Below are 27,427 nucleotides of genomic sequence, written 5' to 3'. Positions count from 1 at the left end.
CTACACTGCAGGGCTCAGATACTTCTGAAAGCATATGTGCTCTCATATTTTCTTTCTTTCTTTTGTTTTTTAAAGTAAGAAAATACACCAAATTACCAAATAAGAAAAAAATTGTGCTGAGTGATACGAAACACTGGATGTTTTGAGCTCTGACTTCTGGTTTTGGATCCAGTTATATAAAAGAAAAAGAAAACTGCAAAGCTTGAAACTCAGACATAAACATTTAATTAAAGTATTTTTGAGCACAAGCAGTCCCTGACAAAATCTCATGTTTTCAGAGTTCTTGATTAATCCTATTTTTCTGGTTATGTTTTGGATCATCTCATGTTCCTCTGCCATTTTGTTTTATGTATGATATTCTCATCCTCTTAGATGATTTCACAAGCTGTTCTTGAATGCGTTTAAAATCAGAGCACTGCAATTCCATTCCTATCTTTTAGGGACGTTTATCAGAGAGACACATTGCCCCCTAGTGGCACCCGAGAACAGCGTGACAGATTGATTGTGCAACCATCATGTTGACAACGCCTTGGTCCCATGCCAGCAGCTCAATAGGAGATCCCTCATTCAGCATCAGATGCCAGACAATAGATTTCCCTGATTGGAGAGTGCTCTCCTTAGCTTGACAGTGGTTCACTGCATGGTATTGAGTAGCTGTTTTTCTCCTTCTCAGAAGCAGGCCAATACACCAATCAATGATGCTAATTTTAATACTTAGAAAACTCAGAAGATAGCGGGTATGATTGTAGAACTCAAATCGACCCAAACTAGTCAGAGTTGTATCGATAGTTATTCTCCCTAGACATTTGAACATATCAAAGAAATGAAAGGCAAGGAAGTAGGACAGACAGTCCATGGGGATGTTTTTACAAGGGCTATATCTAAATAACTATAAGGCTTAGAGTCTCTTAGCAGTACTTTTGTATGTTGGCTTGTATGCTATTGCGGTCAATAGTAAAAAGGTTAACATGCATTCAATGATCTGTATCTTTTTTCTATGTTACCCCAATAGCATACAAGCCAACATACAAAAGTGATGGCATGTTCAATAGCTTTTTTGTAACCTAGACTTTTGTTTATGTGTATATGCAGAAATTGACCCTGAGAAATATTTGCTGGAGTAAAAAGTAAGACAAATTATAAAAGTACAATGATGAGGCTATAACTGCATGCATTTGGAAGTCATTTTCATTTGACTTCCAAATACTTAGATTTACCTAGGAAAAAAATTAAGACATAAAGAATGTCTTGCTACTGACATTTCAAGGGTTGTTAAATGCACTTTGGTCAAGGTGTGTCATGAGTACATACAGTTACTGAATTATATAAAGTTTAATAATGTGGTCTGGCCTTGTTTCTGTTCTGGTTTAGCATTTTCTATGAGGCAAGGTTTTATTGACAGTTTTTATACAAGCTCAACAAAACCCATTGATGAGAAAACGTGAGATGTGCACCTTTTTTTTTTTTCTACAAAATCAAGGTTTAGGCTCAATTGGATATGAATGCATAAGTAAACCTGTATAGATCCTATGATTTTTGCACCATTTTTAACAAGAAAATAAATATTTAAAGTACAAATATTAAGTACAAGTAATCTCTCAATTAAAGTAGCGTGCATTATAATTACAGTACAAAAAAAAATTGCATTTAATGCTGTTTAAAATGGTTTTATATGGAGTATAGTACATCACATCACAGTACATATCAGCTACCCAAATATGACTTCGATATAATTGGACCTACAATTTATCCTGAGTCAAATGCTGTTGTTAGCACTCAAGGTCATTCAATAGTCACATAGACTTGAGAAACTGGGCATGGCTGAGAGATGCTGGTGAGAGGAACAGGCACGCCTCAGGCAAAAACACAATCAAAGCAATCTCATTCCAGCTCTTTCCGTGTCAGAGATTATGAAAGCAATATGGTGCGATAAAACCTTATTTGGCTGATCTCAAATCCAGGGTGACAATAAAGCCATCTGAGTGACATCTTATAAACAATTCATGCGAGCTTGATATATTGATCCAAGACAAGCTGCTTATAAAAGTCATAGGCATTATGCAACCTATTACTGGTAATATTTATGTGGGTAAAATGCTATATAACTAATTTGCAGCTGATGCATTACAGTGAGGTAATTTCCAAGCAAATCCCTGAAACAAGTCATACTACACTCAGAGAGACTCGTCTATAACATACAGACTTCTCAATGTGTGCATGTTTGTGTGTGAGGGGCTGATAGGAGCTTACATAGTCTGATAAAAGGGAAATGTAATAAAGCTCAGGCTTTCCAATAGATCATCCTGAGTGAATTTTCCAACATTACTCTTCCCATTTCAAGCCTAGTAAATTCAAATTTATGCACACCTACTTTATCTTCCTTTACATTCCCCATGAGGTAGCGTTGAGATATTCTCACCATAGGCAATATTCCCTTTCAGTAATTATATCAGAGTAGACTTCTTAATTAATATATGGCATACATGTGCAGAGTGTACATGCATAATGCTTTCAGTACTCTGGAGTGCCTCCCACTATGTGATATTTCTTCAATGACATATATTCTGAATTAATATTAATATCAATCAATCATACTTTCTATTGAAGCAGCACAAATGCCCACAATTCAGGGATGCGTCACATAATTCCAGCATTGTTGACGCATGAAAACAACAGCGGTGTGTTCGGACAGGTGTTTGTGTGGAAAAAAGGTTATCAAAACAAGAGGATGGATCGGCTCTGCTTTAACAAAGTGTTCTGACAGAGGAGATGCGTTCTCGCACATACACATCCGCAAGCACACACACACGCTGACACCGGACACTGCCCGAGGCGGTCCTGCTGCTTAAAGACCCCTACAACTGCTCTCTGGAATAATGCATGTTTCAATTCCGATGTTCTCTCTCTCTTTCTAAAATGGAATGTGATCTGCCTGTAATGCAAAGGCCACAGATCATGTTGTAAGCTTTGGTCTGGTAGCCTCAAAGCTGACCTCAGACCCTCAGAATCCAGATAGAGAGATGGAGAGGGCTGGTGCACCATTTGTTTCCAGTGCACTGAGTAATGGCAGTCACTGGGCTCTGCCACAAAGGCAGACTGTTTCAGTCTACACACACAAAGAAATACTCATACTTAGTGGTTCCTAACACAAACAAAATAGCATAATTCAGCATTTAAAAAAAAAAAAAACATCTAACCTCTATGTACAGTTAAAGTTGACAATAAGCCAAACCACTAAGAAAAAGATCTGTATGTATTCTTAATGATTTCCAACAGTGGTACACAACTGGCTTTGTTTCTTGATCTAGATTTTACATTAAACACCAAGTGGCGACCCGACACGGTACTAAATGTTTATTGAACAGAATCAAACAGAAATGTGCAAAAAGGAATATTCTGGGTTCAATATAAGTTAAGTTAAATCAACAGCATTTGTGGCATAATGTTGATTACATAAAAAATATTATTTCTACTCGTTCAAACAAAACGAGCTTACAGTGACACATTTAAAATGGGGTTAGTGAATGTGGCCAATTTTTGGAGGCTTAAAGGCAGAAATGGGAAGCTTATAATTTAAAAAAAAGCACTAACATTAATTCTTCTGTTAAATCTTTTTCCTCTGCTATTTTTCTTTCTTTAAATATTTTAGCTGCATCGTTTTTAAGGGTATAATTTTGAAACAGCGAGTATTGAACGTTTTATGGATTGGCCCCATTTACTTCCATCGTAAGTGCCTCAGATTTTGCGAGGGACAAGTGCATTGATAATATTTCTTAAAAATCAAACATATAAATGAACTAATATTACCATGACCTGTATAAGCACAATAATATAAGAAAATATCAACACAACTTTTTTGTAAAATTTTGTAAATGCATAAACAACAGCAGATGTGATTTACCAACCTAGTAATACATGGAACAAACACTGGGACAAATATTTTTGTTAGTATTAGCCTTAGCCACATTACCAAGAGACGCATGGCTTTTGACATCAACCACAAATAATATGCTTTCTCCTACATTTTAAAAGTCGATAATCAAAAAAAAATGTATTTGCTGTTCCAAATTATACTGCTCATTGCATTTTATTATTTGCATTTAGCATAATTTTCTCCCTGCTGGGGGGGTTGTTGTTGAAGCACAACAGACTTGTTTACACTTTCTTCACTTCTCCTTTCACGGCGAGGGCATATACCATTTGTGCAGTGCATTAAAGCCCACCAAGTGCACAATCACTTGGAAATTTAAGCAAATGCTGTAGAATAATGGCTGAGCTTGACTGAGAGCTGTATAATAAATGACTGGGTCTAGTGGCTCCTTTCAGTGGACATCCACACAGTCACCATTAGTTTCCTAAGTGCACTTTTCACTGCACTTCTAAATTGATTGAAACAAAATGTCACAATTATGCCCTGTAACTCAAGCTTTAATTATTCATCAATTAGCGTTTTCTCCCCCCTCCTTCTTTTTTCTAAACTGATTTTTCATTCAGTTTGCAGAGATGTATGGTTCCCCTGCTGTTAACCAGTCCAAAGTCATTAGTTTCTGGCTTTGCAATTAAACCTGCTGCATTATTCATCAGGCCCAACTCGGTAGACTCTGCTACGAGCTCAGAAGGCCTGCATGAGAAATTAATTTGGAGAGTTGAAGTTTCCTCTCAGGTAAGAACAGATGCCATTGGCCCAAACAGAGGGTATGTATGGAATGCATTCATTGTGGTGAATTAGATTGGCAAGCATAAAGCTAGACTATAGAAAGATGATTAAAAAATGGAAAAATGCAAATACAAAATATATAATAATTGTGCATAGCCTGTGGCAGAGTGCTTCAAATTGATTTAAAATAACTTATGGTGAAACATATAATGATTATCTAATATAGAACTGGCATTATTTCCTTAAACCATCTCTTTTATTATGATCAAATTTTCAGATGTTGATATCAAAGACATACAGATACTGTTTGAAGGGATATTTCACCCAAAAATGAAAATTCTGTCATCATTTACTCACCCTGATGTCATTCCAAACACGTATGCCTTTCTTTCTTCTATGAAACACAAAAGGAGATGTTAGAAATAATTTTATAGGGACAGCCTCAATGTTCATTCACTTTAAATGCATCTTTTATCCATTCAATGCAAACGAATGGTGACTGATGCTTCCACTTTCATTATATGGAAAAGAGAGGCCAGGATATTCTTCAAAAAAGTGCACTTTTTGTGTTGCACAGAAGAAAGAAAGTCATATGGGTTTGGAACAATATGAGTGTGAGTAAATGATGACAGAATTTTTATTTCTAGGTGAACTATCCCTTTAAAGGGTAGTTTCTATAAAGCTTATTCAAGTCGAGAAAGCATACAGATTTGCATTATTGTGAGATGTACCAAAACATGACTGGAATGATTCACTTCAGCAGATATATCTGTCTGACAGCCAGATCAAAGAATGCCAGCGATCAAATGTTGCCATCTGCTGGTGTAATGCATAAACATAATTCTTTCTAATAAACAGATTTAAAAAGAACCATTATCAGACATGCTGGGGTAGAATAAAAAGACACATTTTTTATTTATATCCGTATAAGCCTATAGTATAAATGGTCATTCCTGTTGAAGCAATTGTAGGAACACAGCAACACTCTCACTGGAATAGACTGGGATCTTTTCATCCCCATGTGCTGTCCAAAGACAAAAAATATATGATATGAGAGGTGTGGATGAGAAACAGATACATTTTTAAGTCCATTTTTACTATAAATTCTCCTCCCTGCTCAGTCAATCTCCACTTTAACTTTCACTTTCTTCTTCTTTTATTTTTGGTGAGTTACATGCTTCATGCATATCGCCCCCTTCTGGGCAGAGAGAAGAATTTCTAGCAAAAATGTACTTAAATATTGATCTGTTTTTCACCCACACATATAATATAACTTCTGAAGATATAGATTAGGTTACTTGGATGCTGCCTTTATATACTTTTTGGAGCGTCAACATTTTGAACCCATTCACTTGAATTCACAGAGCTGAAATATTCTTCTAAAAATCTTAATTTGTGTTCTGCAGAAGAAAGTTATACACATCTGGGATGGCATGAGGGTGAGTAAATGATGAGAGAATTTTCATTTTTGGGTGAACTATCCCTTTAAATTTGACTAAATGTGTTGTGTTTAGCCTGAACTGCAACAATGTAAACAGAGTGCCAAGTGTCACTTAAGATCACTACAACTTAAGCTTCCTGCCAATCTTTCTAACAACGCCACTATTCAGTATGAATATACTGCCACACTGTGAACAGTGGTGTTAAACATAGGTTTGCAGGTAAAGAATGGCAGAGTGGGCGAATACCTTCCAGAGGTTTATGAATTGCACACACTCCAACCAGGTGGTGAGGAAAGGCTGGGTACACAAGGCACATTGGCCCCATTGAGACAGCAGGTCCTGCAGCTCTGGGTAAATTGGCAGAGCCCTGGACACCAGCGAGATCTTGTTTGTGCTCTCCTTAAGAATCACCCTGGCAGAGAGTTCCTGCACAGGAACAACTTCAACTTTAAATGTCCTTACAAATGCCTTCTAATTATCACAGAAAAGGATACAATGTTGCTGTAGCATTAAGCAATATTTTTGCACCTTTAACGAGAGAGCTTCTTTCTCTTGAACTGATTCAATCAGTGTGAATGGAACTAAACAGTTTCCCTCGAAGAACAATTCCTTTAATGCGAGAAACTGGAACTATGACAAAAAAGAGAAAATAATAAGCAAAAATAATACATAGAATAATTTAATAAATGCATACACCTCCAATCATTTTGTCCACTCCAAAAAATATTTTTACAATTTATGCATTTCAATTTCATAACAAAATTCCATTGAATTGTGTAAATTTAAACAAATTAAAAAAACAAAATATTCAGTTTGTATTTATTTTATTTTGTTAAAGATTACTCAATTAAAGTAATTTGTACTTAGAAAAACGTGTAAAGTACTTGTAAAGTAACTGGAGTTTTGTTACGAAATTTAAATGTGTAAATCTTTACAAATTATATAAATAAAAATAGTGTAACTTACCCCGACTGGAAACACTGATAAACAATTCCCAGCAACATCTAAGATCTTCAGGTTTTTCCAACCAAGAACACCCTAAGCAAAGAAGTAATGTTATAATGAAACAGAAGTACTTATGTCTTTTGAAACATCACTCTTAAAAAAAAAAAAATTCTAAAATAAAAAGGAACACTGGAAAAGAGTTAAATACAGACAGTTTAACTGTATGGTACAGTAGGTAGCTTTATTTATTTATTCATAAATGTATAAGAATGTTTAAAATATAACAATAGTCCAGTCTCTTGCCTCTGGTAGTTCTGTCAGGTTGTTTCTTGCCAAGTACAACTTCCTCAGCTGGGATAAATTGTATAATTGCTGTGGTATATGAGTCAGTTTATTGTTGTTAAAGTTAACCTCAGTCAAACTCTTTATCAAGCCGAATTCAGCGGGAATCTGCTCCAACTGATTGTCTGTGAGGCTGATGCTTTCTAGAGTACAAAGCCTGCAAATACAAGTTTAACTTTTTATAAAACAGACACTACATTGGCCATTAAGCTTAATGTAAAAATGTGAGTGTCTCTCAACAGACATAATAATTAAATACTAACTAACCTTTTTATTTCTGGAGGAATGACTTTGATTGAATTGTGGTTCAAATTGAGCAGCACAAGATTTGGAAGACCCTCTGCAAATAATTAAAGGTATACTAAGACACGTCTGAATAAAGAAAACAGTAATGCTGAATATAAAACAGTGTACACTTACCGAGAACCTCTGGTGGCAAATGGCTGATTTTGTTCCCATATAAATAGAGCTTTTTCAGACAGCAGAGGTGCTTTATCACAGATGGCACCTCCTTAAGAACATTATTGCCAAGATTGAGCTCTGTCAACTTAAGACGCACACAATAAATGTACATTGTAAAAATAAGAACGAAAAAATAATAATATAATTATTAATAATAATATGAAACCCTTATTGAAATTAAATAGTATGAACAGGAACCTAAAAGACAAAAAAGGAAAAGGGGGGCTAACTACATGCATAGAGGTACAAAGGGGCATTTAAGGAATAGTTTACCTAAAAATGTTTATTCTCTAGTCATTTTCTCAGCCTTATGTCATCTTAAAATCTTATGGCTTTCTTTTTTCCACAGAACGTAACCCAATCGGTTTCAAGTTTGGGAAAAGAGTTTTTATGAAAAATGTTCAAAGTGGGTTCACATTGACTCATCCAATCATAATAGAGATAAGCTTGTATATAGAATACTTGACATGTAATGAAATGTCAAATGTTGAAATTAACAGGAAATAGTTGAAATGAAATTAACAGGAAATAGTTGACTTTTTCCTGAAGTGCTTATTTTGAGAAAGCATCATAACTTGTTCCTCAAAAAAGCATCTTGCTGTCTCAACGTGATATGCGCTAGTTGACCAATTGTGTCCATTAACTATTGGCCCGGTATCTACACTATTATATCACTTTAAACCCACTAGGGGCTGTTTACCCTAAGTGAGGGAGCCTTTTACCCAAGGTACCCAATAAATTATGTAGCTCCATATCTTTTTTACCTTGATCCATTTTTGTGACCAGAAACAAAAAGGGTGCCTTTAGCCCTGTTGTACCCCATATTTTTGTCTGTTCTAACCCAAAACCAATTAGATCTCTTCAGAAGACAAAGATTAAATCACAGGCTTTTCATCCTGCCTTAAATGCTTTTTGGATTTTTGAAAATTTGGTCACCATTCACTTACATTGATAAATGATGATAAGATAATTATTATTTTGGGTGAACTATTCCTTTATGTCTCTAAAATAAAGCAAAAATAAAATCTAAGTTGTAATTACTATCCGTGCTTTAGTGTTCTTCATTCATTTTACATCATTTCTGATCAACTCAAAATTATGAATCTACACTATACCAAAAATGATGACAAACTTAGCATTTTGGTGCTCAAACATTGATCTGTATATGTATCTGTATATGTTTAAAAAGTATGAAATACAAAACGTGGTAGGTCTCACTCACATTTTGTAAACACTGCAGTTCAGATGGCAGACTCGACAGATCGTTATTATTCAGCTTCAACGTCAGAATCCATGTCAGCCTCGCAAAAGCTTCTGGAAGATCAGTAATTTTTCTAGAGCTCAAGTTGAGCGATTTTGTTTTTGCCTTTAATGCTTTGATGACTAAATCGTTTGCCATTTTACTTTTGCATCGTCGAGTTGAACTTTTCCACACGTTTCCATAGAGATGTAACGCTACTTCTCAATAGCGCCGCCTGTCGGACAAACACCAGTATTTTATACTGGCACTGCCAGCAATCACAGACTGAACAGCAACATATATCAGACAGAGTGATGCTTGTTTTTGATCAAAGGTTCTCTTTATTCCAAGACAATGATGTTAGCATGTCGCACTTTACATGATCCAGCACCTCATAGAGCAAATTACTTCGATGTCATGCACTTTTTCCATAAATAAAACAATGTAAATACAGTTCAGACAATTCATGAACAGCATGAATTATTACATGAATCTTATCCACTGCATCCAAAGTCACTGCCTTGTGTTATTTTAGCATCTTCTAGGAGCATCTTGAGTGAACAAGCTCAGTTTAGTTGCTTCTATCAAAACTGAATGTACAGTAATTCCAGTAGGTCCAATTTAACAGGCTAATGAATTATGCACAGCTGCATATACTCTATTGATGTGAGTCACTGATCAGGTCAGACCTCTTCATTTGCTAAATCTTTCAGAGGTTCCACAGAGTTGTAGTGCTCACCAAGTCCATATGCATGCCGCATGTAACTGAAAGAGACAGTGAAACGATTTTAAAGTACAGCCCTAGAGAATGTACTTCTGTATATAATCTTGTTTACAATGAATACATAAACAAACTGCTGGTATTTACATGAGTGTGATTGGTGGCTTGCCATATTCTTCACCAATAATAATAGAGGGGGACTCTGCCTGAATGACTTCTATTGGAAGCTGGAGGATCTGTGAAAGGGCTTTCAACTGTCATGGAGGAAATACATTGATGAAATTAAGCATCAATAATAACAAAACTGGGAAAGACAAAAAGTATATTATTCATAGGACATTTATATGGAACAGGTATTCTGACCTCTAACTGTCCGCCCCAAGCAGCTGTGTCGGCAATGTCATTGCAGTACTTCGCAAACTCCTCTGAAGTGAGAAAAATTAACAAAAGTTGCAAATGCACACATTCATATAATACAAAGCTTACATATGTACACTGACCGGCCCAAAAAAAAAAAAAGTGACATACTCTAATATTTCGTCTGACTGCCTTTAGCTTTGATTACGGTATGAATTAATAGTGCCATTGTTTCAACAAACTCATGCAAACATCACCAAATTTATTTCAATCAAGAGTTGCATTAATTTTTGGCCGAGATCTTGTATTGATGACAGGAGAGTCGAACCACATTTCTTCTGTGAAGCTGACGGTTCACCACTATCCTTCCAGGTATTAATAATGCGTTGGACAGTTCTTAACCATATTCCAGTGATTTCAGCAATTTCCAGTTGTTTTCTTTGCTTGATGCAGGCCAATATGCCCTTTATGAAACACAGTAACATCTTTCCCACGACCACGGGATATGTCTTACGACATGGTTGTTTAAGAAATTAGATGCTACACACTGCATCAGTTATGGTTAAAAAGAATGGTTGTCAGCTGAAACATATTAATAACTGCAATAATGATCCAATCATAGTCTCTTAAGTATCTGCTTATTTAAATTCAAACAGCAGCCTTTTTTTTTTGGCCAGGCAGTGTATTTCACATTGAGGCATTTTCTCAAATATTTATATACACGATTAATTGGATTAAAAACATTGTATCGATCAGCCCTAAAATACACACACACACACACACACACACACACACACACACACACACACACACACACACACACACACACACACACACACACACACACACAAGTTAGGAATAATGTACAGATTTTGATGTTTCGGAATGAAATTGGTAATTTAATTCACCAAAGTGGCATTCATCTGATCACAAAGTATAGTCAGGACATTACTGGTGTAAAAAAACAGCACCATCACTATTTGAAAAAAATATTTTTGATAAAATCTCAACAGGCCCCATTTCTAGCAGCCATCACCTTATCCTTGAGTAATCATGCTAAATTGATAATTTGGTACTAGAAAATCACTTGCCATTATATCAAACACAGTTGAAAGCCAGTTGGATCATTAAATGAAGCTTAATATTGTCTTTGTGTTTGTTTTTGAGTTGTCACAGTATGCAATAGACTGGCATGTCTTAATGTCAATATTAGGTCAGAAATGGCAAAAAAAAGAAACAGCTTTCTCTAGAAACTCGTCAGTCAATCATTGTTTTGAGGAATGAAGGCTATACAATGTTTGAAATTGACAAAAAAACTGAAGATTTCATACAAAGGTGTACAGTACAGTCTTCAAAAACAAAGGACAACTGTCTCTATCAAGGACAGAAAGAGATAATGGAAGACCAGAAGTACAACTAAACAAGAGGATAAGTACATCAGAGTCTCTAGTTCAAGAAATAGATGCCTCACATGTCCTCAGCTGACAGCTTCATTGAATTCTACCCACTCAACACCAGTTTCATGTACAACAGTAAAGAGAAGACTCAGGGGTGCAGGCCTTATGGGAAGAATTGCAAAGAAAAAGACACTTTTGAAACAGAAAATCAAAAATAAAATGTTAGAGTGGGCAAAAAAAAACAGACATTGGTCAACCGATAATTGGAAAATAGTGTTATGGATCTTAAACCCATTGAGCTTTTGTGGGATCAGCTAGACTGTAAGGTGCGTGAGAAGTGCCCGACAAGACAGCCACATCTATGGCAAGTGCTACAGGAAGTGTGGGGTGAAATGTCACCCGAGTATCTGGACATACTAAAATGCCAAGAATCTGCAAAGCTGTCATTACTGCATGTGGAGGATTTTTTGATGAGAACTCTTTTAAGTAGTTTAAAAAATGTATTGTAATAGTAATTTTTCACATTATTAATGACCTGACTATACAATGTGTTCAGTTGAATGCCACTTTGGTGAATAAAAGTACCAAATTCTTTCCATAAGAGCAAAATCTGTACGTTATTCCAAACTTTTGGCCGCCAGTGTATATATATATATATATATATATATATATATATATATATATATATATATATATTCCAGTCCAAAGTGAATCTTGCTGTGCTTTTAATAAAGCACCACTGAAAAGAGTGTTGATGTTCACCTGCAGTGTACATTTCTCCTGTATTGAGGTCGGTAAGGAAAGGCATGAATTCACCGGCATGGCTTCTCATATACTGAGCTGTTTGAGCCCGAAGCTCTTTGAGGCTGAGAGAGCAGCCTCGCTCTGTCAGCTGATCCTCCACAGTGCGGTACATGCAGTGTCCATCAGAGGAGATCTCTTTGATCTGCAGGTGCTTTTCCGCCAGCTTCTGTCTCAGCTTCAGACCCTCCTGATGTCGGGAGCCGATAAGATTCTCCACCTCTGCCTCAGCGATCCGGACCTCCCGTTCCTTCTCAAGAGCAGTCTTTCTGTCCTAAGAAGTACCAGGCAACACAAGAGATGTAGGTTAAATAAAAGCATCAGACAGGATTCAAATGATGGAAAGCCAGCAATTCAGAATACACAAAACAGATGTAAAAGAAATAGTTGACCCAAAACTTTTAATTCTCTCATTATTTACTCACCCTCATGTCATCCCTGATGTGTATGACTTATTTATTTGTAGTGAACACCAATAAAGATTTTTAAAAGGATAGCTCAGGAAGAATAGTGGCTAGAACTTTGAAGTGCCAAAATGAACAAAGTCAACTTAAAAGTAATTAATGACTGCAGCGGTTAAATCCATTTCTTCAGAAGCAATATGATAGGTGTGGGTGAGAAACAGATCAAGATTTAAGTCCTGTTTTACTATAAATCTAAACTTTCACCAGCCCTCCAAAGAATTCTTCTACTTTTGATTTTGGTGATTCACATTCTTCATATGGATTACTTTTATGCTGCCTTTATGTGGTTTTTGATGCTTCAAAGTTCTGGCCACCTTTCACCTCAGACATTCTTCTAAAAATCATAATTTGTGTTCATAAACATCTGAGGGTGAGGGTGAATAAATAATGCACAGATTTTCAGTTTTGGGTGAACTATCCCTTTAAAGCAGAGCCTTCCTTAAATATTGAAGACATAAAAAAAGCCAATACAGTCCAAAATTAAGAAAACACATTTAATTAATAACATTATGTTGTAGTATTACTATTACACAACATTGTTGGTCTTTTAGAGTACTGCCACCAAAAACTACCCAGGAAAGCAGTTGAACTCACCCTTCTCTTCTGCGCTTTAGATGTCCTAGTTTGCTTTGCATCTGTTTTTTCCTCATTATTTGCCAAACTCACGGAATCCAATGCATCTGATACCTCTTCTGTCTTTAAAACAATCATCAGACATGCATTGGTGAGCTACAAACTTAATCAAGAGACATGGCTTAAAATAGAAAGGGGTATTTAGTGTGATATTTAACATCTAATAGAACGGTCAAAGTGAAGATGTACCGTGGAAGACATCTGCAGTTGTTTGAGTTCATTTTCGTGTTTTTGACTGAGCTCAGCCTCTAATCTGGCGATATCCTCAGTCAGCTGTTTCCTCCTCTTCTTGTCATTTTTGGCCACAGCATTTTTCATACTTTGTATTTTGGCTAAGAAACAAAACCAATTTTAGAAACATTGATGTAGCGTTTCCTAACACATGCATCAACATAAAATGTGGTCTTAAAGCGTAATCACTAAAGATCATCTTGTAAATGTTAGCATATATTGTGTTGTTTTACCTTGCAAGTCTTTCTTTTCCTTACGATGCTGTTTAGCTAACAGCTCCTCTGCTGTCTCCACTGCATCCATATCAAATTAACTAAATATTCAGAGTAAAATAAAGTCTAATTTGTGGGTTCAGCTCATAGAAACAAATTGATTTTCAGTCAGTTTTGCTCAGCTGCTCAAACGCATGGATCATTCAATCTCGCGAGATCCTGGAAATCGAGCCTTTAAAATAAAAGTCTCTCTATAAAATAATGCGGAAAAGACCGATTAAATAATATGTTTTTATATAAACTGCCTTTCTCTGACTGATCTGTTCAGTCGTCCTGACTTTGCCATGTCTGGTCAACTATAGTGCTAGTTAAGCCATTTACAACCTTTAAAATACTAGACCAGACTAATCGAAAATGTTCGATTCAAGGGGCCGTTCAGACCGAAATTGATTCACGTTCGCGAGCGCAGCACAAGAGCCCTTCTATCAAGATGAACCTACAAGGTTAGCAACAAAATACATAATGCGGCGGTCCCTAAATGGGTGAACACTGGTGAGGAGACCAGGGTAGGTTTGCACCAGTTGTGCGTAAGGTCTCACGTAAATTGGGACGTAAAGTTCACACTAAGGGCTTAGTAACTAGTTAGTTTAACTAAGTCGGTGCTTAATTTGGTTGCACCACCTGTTCTTAAGACAAGACTTAGCTAGTAGGTCGTAAGCTCTCTGTAAAGTAATGCGCAGTCACATAATATTGTAAAGCCTAGCTATGATACACATTAAGATTCTCCAACCCGGTTGTCCTTTTAATAATAATTTATTAACACACTCGACACAAAACTCCAAAACCATAAAAGAAATAGGCGTATATGGTAGCAAGTTCACACCAGAAGGGTTCAACACTAGGCACCAACCCTGGAACAGTTTCCTCTTTAATTTTGTTACAGGATCTGTTGGATTCTTCACCACCAGAACGCCACGCTGTGGTAAGACCTCACCCATAATTTTAACACTGAGTTCTAAATAACCCAAATATGGTATAGAAAGGCCATTTGCTGCCTTTAAAGTCAGCCACCCACATACTTTTAAGACATCCTCCCCTTTACACTCAAAATGTTCCTTAAAAAAACTCTGTTATAATAGTGACCATAGAGCCTGTATCTATCATATATGGAACATATACTCCCCCCATATACACATCCATAACCGGAGTTTGCCCTGTAAGTGCATTGAATACTTTTTCCCATGAAATGATAGAATCGTCTGAGCCCAACTGTACACCTCCCGTAGTCTGGCTCTTAACTACAGAGGGAATTTGTTTCCCTGTTGCATATTAGCTGGAAACATAGCCGACTCAGATGATGTTGCCTGATGGCCATTATCACTAATAATATTCATATCTGAACAAAATCTGGCAATATGTCCTGCTCCCTGACATCTAAATCAAATAGGTCTTCCTGTCGAATCATACCTGGGCTCCTGTCTTGAATCTTGTCTAATCATTTTAATTATCTACGAATTGAAGGATCTCTTACTAGTTAAACCAACTCCCTGTTCCCATGTCTACCTGTTATTGGATCACCAGCTTTCTGACAGACAGGCAGCAGCATGTGAGACAGGTGGAAATTCACTTCCAGCACCTGTACAGTCAGCTCTGGTGCCCCCCCCCAGGGATGTGTGCTCTCCCCACTATACACTTCTCCCTCTACACCAATGACAGCACCACCAAGGATCACTCTGTCAAGCTCCTGAAGTTTGCAGACAACATCCGAGATGACAATGAGTCTGCATATAGAAAGGAGGTTGAACGGCTGGCCGTTCAATACGCAGTTATGTCTATTTATATTATCCAACATATCCACTTCTGCCATTACATACATTGCACTGTACATAATATACTGTATTTTTGTTCTTTATATAACAGATTTGTAATAGATTTGCACTGTGTGTGTATGTGGGTATGTATGAAGGTGAGTGTATGTACGTATATGTATAATTATTTTTATTTATTATTCTTTTTTTGTTTGTTTGTTTTTAATTATCTATGCTGTTTTGGTATTGTTTGTATTGTTGTGCACTGGAAGCTCCTGTCACCAAGACAAATTCCTTGTATGTGTAAGCATACTTGGCAATAAAGCTGATTCTGATTCTCTGCAAACTGATTTCTTATTGTCTGTTCTCCACACAGCTCCACTCCTCCATTATAACGATTTATGTCCCCTGCCAGGGATAACAATGAATGAGAAAATTCCCGCAACCCCTCACCTGCCTTCTGTTTTCTGTCAAAAAAACGCTTTTGAGAAGCAGTCAGAGAATAAGGATGGCCATACACTTCCTTTAAAACTTCTAGAATCAATGCAGGACTCCTGCATAGCTCAGATGTATATCCTATCTCTTGTTTAGCTCCCCCCTCCAAATAATCATAGAGAAATGCTGCCTGTTCTCTTTCTCTGTATTGCCGATAACTCATAGAATTCTTCACTTCATCAACCCAATCTTAATAGGAGATAGTACCTGGGTCACTAGAAAACATTAACATCTTTTTATCTTTAGGTGCATAAATCACTTCAACAGATGTTGTAACTTTCCCAACAGGACTACCGTAAATACTGCAGTGGTTACAACCATCACAATATGACGTTTAATTGATTCAATAAACAGCCTTGACATTTGACACAGAAATTTTAAAAAGCTGTGAATTTCAGTTTGATCTTGTTACGCTTGATATTCAAACCTTGTTTGCTCATGTTACTGTCAGCTGTAAATTAAATCCCCATTAAAATAAGATATGTAATAAAAGTGGATTTGATAAATAGTATATTTCCCCTCTGTAAACATCAATATATAGGAACTGTATCTAAAATACATAAGGGGTGATGAATAAATACTAATACAACAGGCTATTAGTAGTATATAATTTAGTCTGCGATTTTATTCCAACTGTTGCTCCTAGTCAGAGGCTTCCATAAATATTATGTAGGGTTACGTCCTACCTAAGATTAATGGTGCAACGATCAAATATTTAGTGGTGTGTAAATTGTGACTTACTGCCCATTTACGCCACAACTAGGCTTAGTTTTACGTATAGCTGGTGTAAGCGGTCCCTGTTGCCGTTTATTTCTTTATTTTTTAAATAAATGTCTATGGTGGAAATGCTTGAGTTTGCTGTATAAACTTCTTTTGTGAGGAAACAGCTCATCACTTAATAAACTGATCACCTTTTTGCTAATCGTCAACATATTTTACACTAAACAATCCTTTAGGAATAATCTATGTGTTGAAATTACTACGATACAATTGCAGTTTCATAAGAGAACATGCAATTTTGCGACAGGTAGGTATCGGTTTATGGCTCTCTTCATTCATTTGTATGGTATCCGCAAACGGTGATTAACTGTCGTAACGAGTAGTAGACCGTTATGCTCTCTCCTATGGGAAAACAGTGGAGGTTGTGATCTTAGTATATAAGATCTCTGACAGTACAACACGTGTTTAACCGTTGACATTCTTTTTAACTTCACACTACGTCTAAAAATACGTCGCTCCTGCACGAGACGCTGGAGTAAAGCAAAGACGTCCGTTTAGTCGAAAAACAGCGCTGACGGACGAGAGAACGTGTTCCATGTGAACAGCCCCAAACAGCGCTTGTGATCGATGTATGCATGTACTTATGTCTGGCTTGCTGTCCGTGTTTACAGTTCTAGCATGCTGGCTCGGGCTCTACAGCTGATTCATTCAAATACTCTATAATTGTGTCGTAGGTGCGAGGTTACTGTAGCCTCGCAGGCAATGTTGGGCAGCCAGGGAATTCAACCTGTCACGCTAGTCTTCAATAATTCCAAAAACTGCTTTCTTCACCTGTCATCAAACTTTGCGTCTCAGTTGTGTCTTAATGAGGTGTGTCCACCTAGCTGTTTTATGATACATGCATGCCAATAACTAATATATCGCCGGACTGTAAGTTTATCTTCCATCATAAGCAAAGTGGTGGAATTCATGATTCATTTAACACTTGTGTGTTATTGACAGAACCAGATCGTGGAGCTGTCTTGGGGTGTTTCTGCACCCGTGTTCGTCAGCTGGATCAGGTCCAGACAGTCTTCAGGTCCAGAAGATAGAGCTGAGGTCAGCAGGCAGCTGGCAGAGAAACTTGGAATCAAAGATGGAGAGCAGGTTCATTGCATTGTTTTAGATGTGTTGTTAAACAATTTCAGTACTACCGACTATTGAAAGTGATTTATTTGAGTGTGAATGTTGATTTAACATGTTTGTGTTGTGTTTCAGGGGTTCTTGCGGCCATGTCATCAGGTGCAGTCAGTGCAGCAGGTGTTTGTAGAGCCTCTGTCTACAGATGACTGGGACATCCTGGTGAGTGCATGATGCCAAGTGATTTACCTCTGTCCTCTTCTCAGTCCCTTGTTGACTTAAGTAATATAGAACATGGTATAATAAAGCAAAACCTTGATAATACCATAGTAATAACATCAATCATAACAACACCAAATACTAATAATAATACCACTATAATACCAAAATGGACCAAATTATGCTATAATTAAAATGATTCACATGCTGGCCATCTTTGGAACTCTCCTGGGCATTTTCGATGTAAACAAGCAGAACTAAAGTATAGATCCTATCTACTAATTTCTCCCATTCATTTTAATAGCAGTGGTCTAGCGCTGCTAAACTGTCTCTGATACTTGTCAATGATAATAACCCTAATAAGTTTAATCTATTCCAACTTGTTTTCCTCAGTTGAAAATGTAAATGTAATTACGTTAATTTGGTGTTTATATAGAATTAACTTAACTATTTAAGTTAAGGCAACTAGATACAAGTAGACTTAATTTAGGTCATATAATAGCTGCTTAATTATAACATATTATAACTGATTCTAGGTCAATCATTAAATAAAAGTATTTTTCCACAGAAATGTATGCCTGCACTTCTGTTGCACTTGCTCAAGGAGAATTGAGATGATAAGTGATAACAGAGTCCAACCTGACCAAAGGGGACACAAATCACACTGATGGTGTCAACATGCAAAAAACTACTATAAGTAATACTATAAGTGAAATAATTATGAATTCTATGAATTATGAATACTATGAATTCTTAGTAATAACTATTTAAATACCCCCATAATTTCCCTTTGACCAAGGAAACATAATTAAATAATTAAAACTCAATGCATTGTGGGTATTGCCAATAGCCTTCATTTTGTACTTAGCTTGAGTTATTAACACTTTAAATCTGATTAAAAAAATAATAATAATAAGTTCATGGAACTTAGATATTTGAGGTGTGAGCCCAAACTTTACATTTCAAGTGAAGAAAAGTAAAGACAATTTAATATTTCCAGTAATGGCAACATTAGGGTTTACAGTTGTAAAATAACCATCAATATTATGAGCAATACTTTTACTCTCATGAATTATCTCATTGTAATGGACATATTTATACACATATTAGAAAATATCAAACCAAGTGGCATTTAATTTAAAGAAAGGTAACACAAAAACGTTTGTTAGTAAATGATAAAACATAGACACTTTATGGTTGTCACACGTGGCATAATGTGATAAACTACACTTGTGGCTTGTCTTAGGCTAGTCTTAAACCCTATTCGGATGAGACTGGTTTTCCCTGAGGAGGTCAGGGAAATTTGTGTTTCACAGACGTACTTTGTGATTTAAATCCCGTCCGAATCTGAGAAGCCTGTGTTTTTCTCTCACAACCGCAATAAACCGCGAGCTTGTGTGCCAGTCTTCTACCTGCAGCGCACCTTTCAGTATGGATGCAGAATTTTTTCTTTTGCCATCCTACTAAAAAATAGAAAATAAAATCCACAGGAGAGTTTTCACTCTTTAAAATCAGCATCAGGCAAGATGCTCATCTTAATTTCTCTGATCAGTTACGTAATGTTATAATTATACAGTATAATTCACAGATAAGTCTAGTTTATTTCTGTGGGTTTATTATAAGCAGCCACTTCTATGAACTCATGTGAAGTTTATTTTAATAGGCTTTGTAAAATCATTCATTTATAATGTATAATTCATAAATAGAAATTAAATCAGTACATTTAATAATTATTTATTGGAAATGTATTTTATATTGAGAAGTATTTTTAAATTTAAACCGATAAAGTTTAAAAGATATGTTAATTTTATCACCTAAATTGATGTGTTCAACCTTCTGCAATGCCCATATTTCTATCTCTGTAATAAACACGGAAATTTTAGTTTAGTCTGAATCAATGGATGAATGGATCAATTAATTTACAGACATTGTTTGATAATAATTGTAAATAAAATGTTGTTTAAAAACTAGTCCCTTCTGAATAGGGCTTTAGTCTTAGTTTTTAAGTCACAAACATGAGATCTTTATTCCAGGAGCTTCACAGCATGGCACTGGAACAGCGACTTTTGGACCAGATCCGAGTTGTCTTTAGTGGGGGTGTGTTTCCTGTGTGGGTGGACCAACATACTGTCATCTTTATCAGGATAGGTCAGTAAGCCCTAATTTAAAGGTCAGTCATATGTGAATTATTGTAGGTGTTAATCAGTCCATTTACACTAAAGATCCTTTGTTTTTTAGCATCCCTCTCTCCATCTGTCTCATATGGTCGACTGGAGCAGTTCACAGAGCTTGTTATCTCCCCAAAACTACATCCTGGAGGTGAACAACTACTCCAAACTCCTCCAGTAGAGCCAAGCCAATGTTTACAAAAACAACAGAAAGTTGATCTCATGCTGCCCTCCATCTCCAAAGCTTCCATAGCCTCAAACGTCCATCATGAGAACCTCAGTAATAATCAGGACATTTGCCAAAATCAGAATGAAGGCCAATGGGGAGGTATAGCTGATCTGAAAACCCTGGTTAGATACCTGTTTACAAGAAGAACTGAGCCTGCAAAGGAAAACATTGCAGTTCCTGCCATTCCCATCATCCTGAAAGACTGTATCCTCCGAACATGTGGAGGCCCTCCTAGGTCTGTCAGCCATCTTGGACCATGCCATGGAGATGTGCATATACTGCCATGGGACCTGCAAGAACATGACAATTGGAGTCCAGGGCAATCAGCCCTGACATATGGGAGACTTTCAAAGATTCTTTCTCCTAAAGAAGTCAAACAGAGAGTCAAGGAGGCCATGGAGAAAAAGAAAGTCAGAGATGGACCTCACAAAGAGAAAGACGCAGAGGAATGCAAGAAGAACGCTGTTGTGGTTAGGATGCTTTGTCATAATGTAGAGAAGCTGCAGGAAGCACAGAGATTCAATAGAAGTGAAGATATTTACTCAGGGAAGGTTTGGGTAAGTTATTCCATACAAATTCTGTCATTTGAGACAAATAAATAAAAAACAAATTTCTGTTATTTCTAAACCATTCTTAATTATATGCTAGCTTCACTATAACTATTGCTCATACTTTGTATTAGAGACTTTAACGAGAATGATATCTTGAATTGTGTGGCTTATTGAGCAGAGGTGTGCTATTACTTTTTGAACTGATCAGACTTAAGATTTTTACTTAATGGACAACAAAACAGATAAAAATCCCATAGACTTATACTAAAGTAGAGTACCTAGTTATTTCTAGGGGGACCAAATTTTCATAGAGGCCTAGGGCAGGCTTGTTTTGGCCAGTGCCAGGAAGCAACCACCTAGAAAAGCCTTGCAACCACATAATGTGCTAAAACGGCATAGCAGCTACCATCAACATTCTAGAATTGTGGTGATGAGTTTTGCATGGTCATGTACCACTCTAAAATCTAATTGCATGTTTTGTTACATTTATCAGATCCCAAAAGTGTTGCAGAAGCAATTGAGTATAGACCCTCACTCGGCTGTGAGAATTCAGCCTTTGAAATCAATGCCCAGGGTAGCAGAAGCAGTCATGCTTCAACCATTACAACCAATGGTAAGTAGTTCTTTCAGACTAATGCATTGTTGTCTGCCAGGCACTCTGAATATTTTATTGTAAGGTTGCTATCTGCTTTCTGCGTGAAGGCAGAGAGTGAGAGAGAGGATGAGGTTCAAGCTGCGTTTCTAGATTGGGTTCATGCTCAGAGCCATCAGCCGTTAACCTGTCTGACTGCACGCTCCAATGTCATTCACTTACCCTGTGCTGAAGGTATGGGAAAAGCTCCCAGTAATTTGTTTCTAAAATATGTTTTTATTTATTTTGTGGTTGTTATGGACTAACCTGTTTTTCTCTCTTTTAAGGAAAGTCAGAGTTTGCATTGAGTGTGTTGAAACCAGAGCAACAGAAAGAAGATGAAATGTTCTTTCTATCAGCCAGTTTACTAAAAAAAACAGATGTGCAGGTAACAATTCACACATCGTTTTACATGTGATGTGTGTAGGTTTTATGAAGTATAAATATTTTTGTAACAGATAAAGGACAGGCAAGTAGGAGGCAGGAACTGGCTGAACAGTAAACATAAAGTTTAATAAGAAACTCAACATAAAACAAACATAAATAAAAGCCTCCGGCTCCCCTTTATCTCACTCTCCTGCCGATCAGCTGATTCGATTCAGACTGGGGCGCCACCGGTCTGACCAACACCCCCCCATCTCTGGAGGGTAGACACTGCCCTTCTGGCCATTCCATCAGCCAGTGGTCTACCCCGCCTCCCAGGATCCAGGAGAAAGACGAGGGGAGGCACAGGGAGAGGGTAAGGGCGAGTGAGAGACAGAGAGAGAGAAGAACTTGCTCGCCAGCTCCCGGACGCACCGTCGCCCAGTCCTGAACCGCTCCTCTGCCCTCTGGCGGACGGAACCGCTCCTCCCCCGGCAGACGGCAGTGGTTCCTTCGGCTCTCGCCGGCTGGCAGCCACCCCTCCGTCCCCTCTCTCTCTCTCTCTCTCTCGAACTGGTGCCTCCGGATCCCCTTTATCTCGCTCTCCCGCTGATCAGCTGATTCAGCACCAGCCATGCATCATCACAGCCGGGCCACACCCTCCTCCTCATCACAATGTTCTTCTATCCCAACTTAATGTGCAGAGAAACGAAAGCCAACGTGGAAGTAAGCACCGGCTGAATTTCCGGCGAATGTGAAAAAGTTCCACTGGCACTGACCGCAGTGTATATAAGGTTAATTAGAAGGTTATAATACCAGAATTTAGTGATATGGTCTTATAAACTATCAGCCACATGATATACAGCAGAATCATGTGCCAATGTCAGATAATTTTCTAACGTGAGCATTTATAGTAAAAAAGTAAGTAAATCATTCACTTGTTTTAACAGAGATCGTGACGATGCAGTCTTTCTTGCCTCCATGTAAACCTCCGTTCATATGTAACTGCATAACCTCCGATGATGCCTTTATTTATTTAATTATTTATTTATTTCCAAAGGCGATGTTCCATAACCATGATGAATGCGAGATATGCATGTCTGTTTACTGTGCACTGATAAGAAAGAGAGAATGCTCTCTGACAAGAGTGGAGAGTAAAATGTGTATATTATTTTACCAAGATGTAGTTTTAATGCAAAGAAAGTTGAAGCAGTATTTTACCGGCATCCTTCTCTTCTCTGCTGGTTGTGTACATTTGTAGCGGACTGTCCTGTCAGTGCCTGATTTCATTAATTCTGCCTGTGCAACAATGTGTGATAAAACAATGACAAAATGCGATAAACGGTAAAACTGTGCGCACAAAACCAATGAGTTTATGAAATTTGTAATTAATGATAGTAATATTTTGACATTTATTGCCAGCCTGTAATATAAAGCAGCATAATGTAGTATTTTTGTATAGCTAAAATAGTTGGAAGTGGCTTATACCAGAAGTGGTCCACATTCAAGGTTGATAATGGTGGCGCCCTAGTTTCACTGAAAAAATAAGGTGGATAGGTTGATTTCCCCAAAAACACTGTGACTCTAGAGGATCATGATCAGCCCGATATAGCAACATTGGCTCATCCATTAGCATAAGTCTATACAAACGCAATGACACTTATCGACCAATGGCATGATTTGGGGGTGGGACTATCTCTTTGTTTGATTAACAGCAGACAGTGGCGTATTCAGAAAGCTGTTCCATTTAGTGTTATTACATACTTCAGCTTTAAGAAAATGATTTACTCCATAAACTAGCATAATATTTTATGGTTCTGTTTAGGTGCTCAGGGAGCCACAAAATTCGGACCACATGGGCTCTGCAAACTCAGATTATGACCCCTGTCTTGGCTTTCCTTCCCTCAGCTCTCTTGGGTATGCTTTAAATCACTTAAAATACAAAACAAAAAACAGACACTTTCAACATATTTTTCAAATAACTTTAGCAACAAACTGGATTCACTTTGAGTAGTCATAGCAGCTGTTCTTTGTTATTAGTGATTGAGCCTGTTCAAATTTGTCTGGGTCCTGTCTGTTTGCACAGTGGGATAGAGGACATCAGCAGGTCTGCTTTTCAACACATCTCTCATGCTCTAATGGAAGGTCCTCTCTCTCATGACCTGGTCTCTACAGGACGTGGACTCATTGGTGGAGCTCTCCTCATCACAGGAGCCAAGGTAACCTTTAAGTTCCTCTAAAGTTCAATTCAAATTCAGATTTTACTACTTGATCTCCCACTTATGCAATAAGTATAAAGAAATAACGTTTCAGTCCTACTAAAAAATCAGTTTGCTGTTCTTAGCTGTCTTAGAGCACTTTTTAAACTGTCAGGCTGGTAGACCAGCTTGCCGACCAGCTACACCTGCTAAAAACCTGCCAAGTCAGGCCAGGAGAAAAGCTTAAACCAGCTAAGACCAGCAAACCACATGTGAATGAGTGTGCTGGAGTGTGTGATAAATGTCCAGCTGATCTCCACAGGGCAGTGGGAAGACGTCACTCTCCAGAGCACTGTGTCGAAAGGCCAGTGAAGAGCTGGATGCCCACGTTCAAGTGATAGACTGTAAGACACTGAGAGGTAAGAAGAGAAAAATGTACTGTAGCTGTTTGCTGTGTAATCCAACTGGCAATGACTTCAGTAGTTGATAGCATTACCATTGAAATTTGAAGATTCACGATACCAACTCTTAATACATGGGTTTTTCACCAAACACTATTACATACTTGGGTCTTTAGAGACCTGGCGCAAATGGATCTACAAAATGCCCACATAGTTTAACATTTTCAAGACAATTAGAAATGATTAGAATAGAATATATTCTGATATATTTTTGTGTTTTATTTTTCATGTATCAAAGAGATGATGCAATAAATCAGGACAAATCTAGAACAGGGTTCTAACTTTCACACTGAAATTTTATGAGACACAGCTAGCTGTCAAACACAGATTGAGCTACACATAAGTTACACATGTATTTTCTCAGGCAATTATTGAGTCTTTATAGATGTACAACTTTACATAATTTCAGTAGTACACAAAATAACAATAGTCATATTACAGTGAGGAAAATAAGTATTTGAACACCCTGCTATTTTGCAAGTTCTCCCACTTGGAAATCATGGAGGGGTCTGAAATTGTCATCGTAGGTGCATGTCCACTGTGAGAGACATAATCTAAAAAAAAAAAATCCAGAAATCACAATGTATGATTTTTTAACTATTTATTTGTATGATACAGCTGCAAATAAGTATTTGAACACCTGAGAAAATCAATGTTAATATTTGGTACAGTAGCCTTTGTTTGCAATTACAGAGGTCAAACGTTTCCTGTAGTTTTTCACCAGGTTTGCACACACTGCAGGAGGGATTTTGGCCCACTCCTCCACACAGATCTTCTCTAGATCAGTCAGGTTTCTGGGCTGTCGCTGAGAAACCCGGAGTTTGAGCTCCCTCCAAAGATTCTCTATTGGGTTTAGGTCTGGAGACTGGCTAGGCCACGCCAGAACCTTGATATGCTTCTTATAGAGCCACTCCTTGGTTATCCTGGCTGTGTGCTTCGGGTCATTGTCATGTTGGAAGACCCAGCCTCGACCCATCTTCAATGCTCTAACTGAGGGAAGGAGGTTGTTCCCCAAAATCTCGCAATACATGGCCCCGGTCATCCTCTCCTTAATACAGTGCAGTCAGCCCTGTCCCATGTGCAGAAAAACACCCCCAAAGCATGATGCTACCACCCCATGCTTCACAGTAGGGATGGTGTTCTTGGGATGGTACTCATCATTCTTCTTCCTCCAAACACGGTTAGTGGAATTATGACCAAAAAGTTCTATTTTGGTCTCATCTGACCACATGACTTTCTCCCATGACTCCTCTGGATCATCCAAATGGTCATTGGCAAACTTAAGACGGGCCTTGACATGTGCTGGTTTAAGCAGGGGAACCTTCCGTGCCATGCATGATTTCAAACCATGACGTCTTAGTGTATTACCAACAGTAACCTTGGAAACGGTGGTCCCAGCTCTTTTCAGGTCATTGACCAGCTCCTCCCGTGTAGTTCTGGGCTGATTTCTCACCTTTCTTAGGATCATTGAGACCCCACGAGGTGAGATCTTGCATGGAGCCCCAGTCCGAGGGAGATTGACAGTCATGTTTAGCTTCTTCCATTTTCTAATGATTGCTCCAACAGTGGACCTTTTTTCACCAAGCTGCTTGGCAATTTCCCCGTAGCCCTTTCCAGCCTTGTGGAGGTGTACAATTTTGTCTCTAGTGTCTTTGGACAGCTCTTTGGTCTTGGCCATGTTAGTAGTTGGATTCTTACTGATTGTATGGGGTGGACAGGTGTCTTTATGCAGCTAACAACCTCAAACAGGTGCATCTAATTTAGGATAATAAATGGAGTGGAGGTGGACATTATAAAGGCAGACTAACAGGTCTTTGAGGGTCAGAATTCTAGCTGATAGGCAGGTGTTCAAATACTTATTTGCAGCTGTATCATACAAATAAATAGTTAAAAAATCATATATTGTGATTTCTGGATTTTTTTTTTTAGATTATGTCTCTCACAGTGGACATGCACCTACGATGACAATTTCAGACCCCTCCATGATTTCCAAGTGGGAGAACTTGCAAAATAGCAGGGTGTTCAAATACTTATTTTCCTCACTGTATACTGTTCATGTGTTGTACCTGTTATAGTTTACTATTTGTCAAATAGCAATGTCAAATGTAAATAACAGGGTTTAAAATGAACACGAAAAAGTTCTATACATTTAGCACACCTGAGAAACGCATTACTTTTCCACACATCTTTTGATTATATTTGCGATATCTCCCACTCATAGAGTACATATTTGAACCAACCTTAGACTGAAAGGGGCCATCGGACCGACATGAAAAGCGATCAAGCACAGCTAATTTGTTTATATGTGACGTGTGGGGCAGGCAAAAAACAAAAGTCTGTGCTTTGTGTTGTCGCTAAATGTCAATGCGTACAGACCTCTACAACACGCATATGCGACCAGATTTTTCGCTAGGTGACAAAAATGTCTGGTATTAGCCACTGGCCAGTGATTGAGTTGTGTAGCGGTGATAAACTTTCATTAAGTATTGCGTCGCAGGAATGCGCTCTCTGAAGGAAATTTACCTCATGGATTGGTTGCATGGATGTCACCATCGCTTTAG

General features: G+C 37.7%; 3 protein-coding genes across 3 annotated transcripts in view; 1 reads left to right on the top strand and 2 right to left on the bottom strand.

Annotated features, from left to right (window-relative positions):
• Positions 1 to 5,573: 5,573 nt before the first annotated feature.
• On the bottom strand, positions 5,574 to 9,247 carry lrrc69 (leucine rich repeat containing 69). The gene is made up of 8 exons (XM_052135143.1): positions 9,071 to 9,247; positions 7,807 to 7,933; positions 7,654 to 7,726; positions 7,348 to 7,543; positions 7,066 to 7,137; positions 6,628 to 6,729; positions 6,346 to 6,525; positions 5,574 to 5,681 (listed from the first exon to the last, which is right to left on the bottom strand). Exons 1-8 carry the CDS (start codon positions 9,245 to 9,247, stop codon positions 5,574 to 5,576), a joined length of 1,035 nt encoding a protein of 344 aa, XP_051991103.1.
• A 164-nt stretch (positions 9,248 to 9,411) lies between these two features.
• Positions 9,412 to 14,256, bottom strand: otud6b (OTU deubiquitinase 6B). The gene is made up of 7 exons (XM_052135144.1): positions 13,926 to 14,256; positions 13,651 to 13,793; positions 13,423 to 13,524; positions 12,326 to 12,638; positions 10,173 to 10,234; positions 9,957 to 10,063; positions 9,412 to 9,853 (listed from the first exon to the last, which is right to left on the bottom strand). Exons 1-7 carry the CDS (start codon positions 13,993 to 13,995, stop codon positions 9,772 to 9,774), a joined length of 879 nt encoding a protein of 292 aa, XP_051991104.1. The 5' UTR covers positions 13,996 to 14,256; the 3' UTR covers positions 9,412 to 9,771.
• Positions 14,257 to 17,582: 3,326 nt separating this feature from the next.
• The window catches only part of pex1 (peroxisomal biogenesis factor 1), a 28,134-nt gene continuing 18,289 nt past the window's right edge, over positions 17,583 to 27,427 (top strand). Inside the window, exons 1-11 of the mRNA XM_052135133.1 lie at positions 17,583 to 17,797; positions 17,930 to 18,073; positions 18,185 to 18,268; positions 20,299 to 20,413; positions 20,504 to 21,219; positions 21,707 to 21,826; positions 21,916 to 22,039; positions 22,132 to 22,232; positions 24,033 to 24,124; positions 24,294 to 24,426; positions 24,728 to 24,824. Of these exons, the coding sequence (XP_051991093.1) occupies positions 17,690 to 17,797; positions 17,930 to 18,073; positions 18,185 to 18,268; positions 20,299 to 20,413; positions 20,504 to 21,219; positions 21,707 to 21,826; positions 21,916 to 22,039; positions 22,132 to 22,232; positions 24,033 to 24,124; positions 24,294 to 24,426; positions 24,728 to 24,824 (1,834 nt within the window). The 5' untranslated portion in view covers positions 17,583 to 17,689. The remainder of the gene's footprint in view (positions 17,798 to 17,929; positions 18,074 to 18,184; positions 18,269 to 20,298; positions 20,414 to 20,503; positions 21,220 to 21,706; positions 21,827 to 21,915; positions 22,040 to 22,131; positions 22,233 to 24,032; positions 24,125 to 24,293; positions 24,427 to 24,727; positions 24,825 to 27,427) is intronic.

The sequence above is a fragment of the Xyrauchen texanus genome, chromosome 10 (assembly GCF_025860055.1).
Source record: "Xyrauchen texanus isolate HMW12.3.18 chromosome 10, RBS_HiC_50CHRs, whole genome shotgun sequence".
NCBI lineage: Eukaryota > Metazoa > Chordata > Actinopteri > Cypriniformes > Catostomidae > Xyrauchen > Xyrauchen texanus.
This window is presented reverse-complemented; position numbering and strand designations above follow the sequence as displayed.

Bases quoted from the DNA above. Each gene is read 5' to 3' on its own strand.
- lrrc69 (XM_052135143.1), bottom strand. From the start codon at position 9,247: ATGGCAAACGATTTAGTCATCAAAGCATTAAAGGCAAAAACAAAATCG. The intron at 7,727-7,806 runs GTAAGTGTACAC...AATTATTTGCAG, and splicing joins TTTGCCACCAGAGGTTCTCG to AGGGTCTTCCAAATCTTGTG. The intron at 6,730-7,065 runs GTAAGTTACACT...TTTTTGTCATAG, and splicing joins TATCAGTGTTTCCAGTCGGG to TTCCAGTTTCTCGCATTAAA.
- otud6b (XM_052135144.1), bottom strand. From the start codon at position 13,995: ATGGATGCAGTGGAGACAGCAGAGGAGCTGTTAGCTAAACAGCATCGT. The intron at 13,794-13,925 runs GTAAAACAACAC...TTTGTTTCTTAG, and splicing joins GGAAAAGAAAGACTTGCAAG to CCAAAATACAAAGTATGAAA. The intron at 12,639-13,422 runs GTGAGTTCAACT...GGTACTTCTTAG, and splicing joins CTAAAGCGCAGAAGAGAAGG to GACAGAAAGACTGCTCTTGA.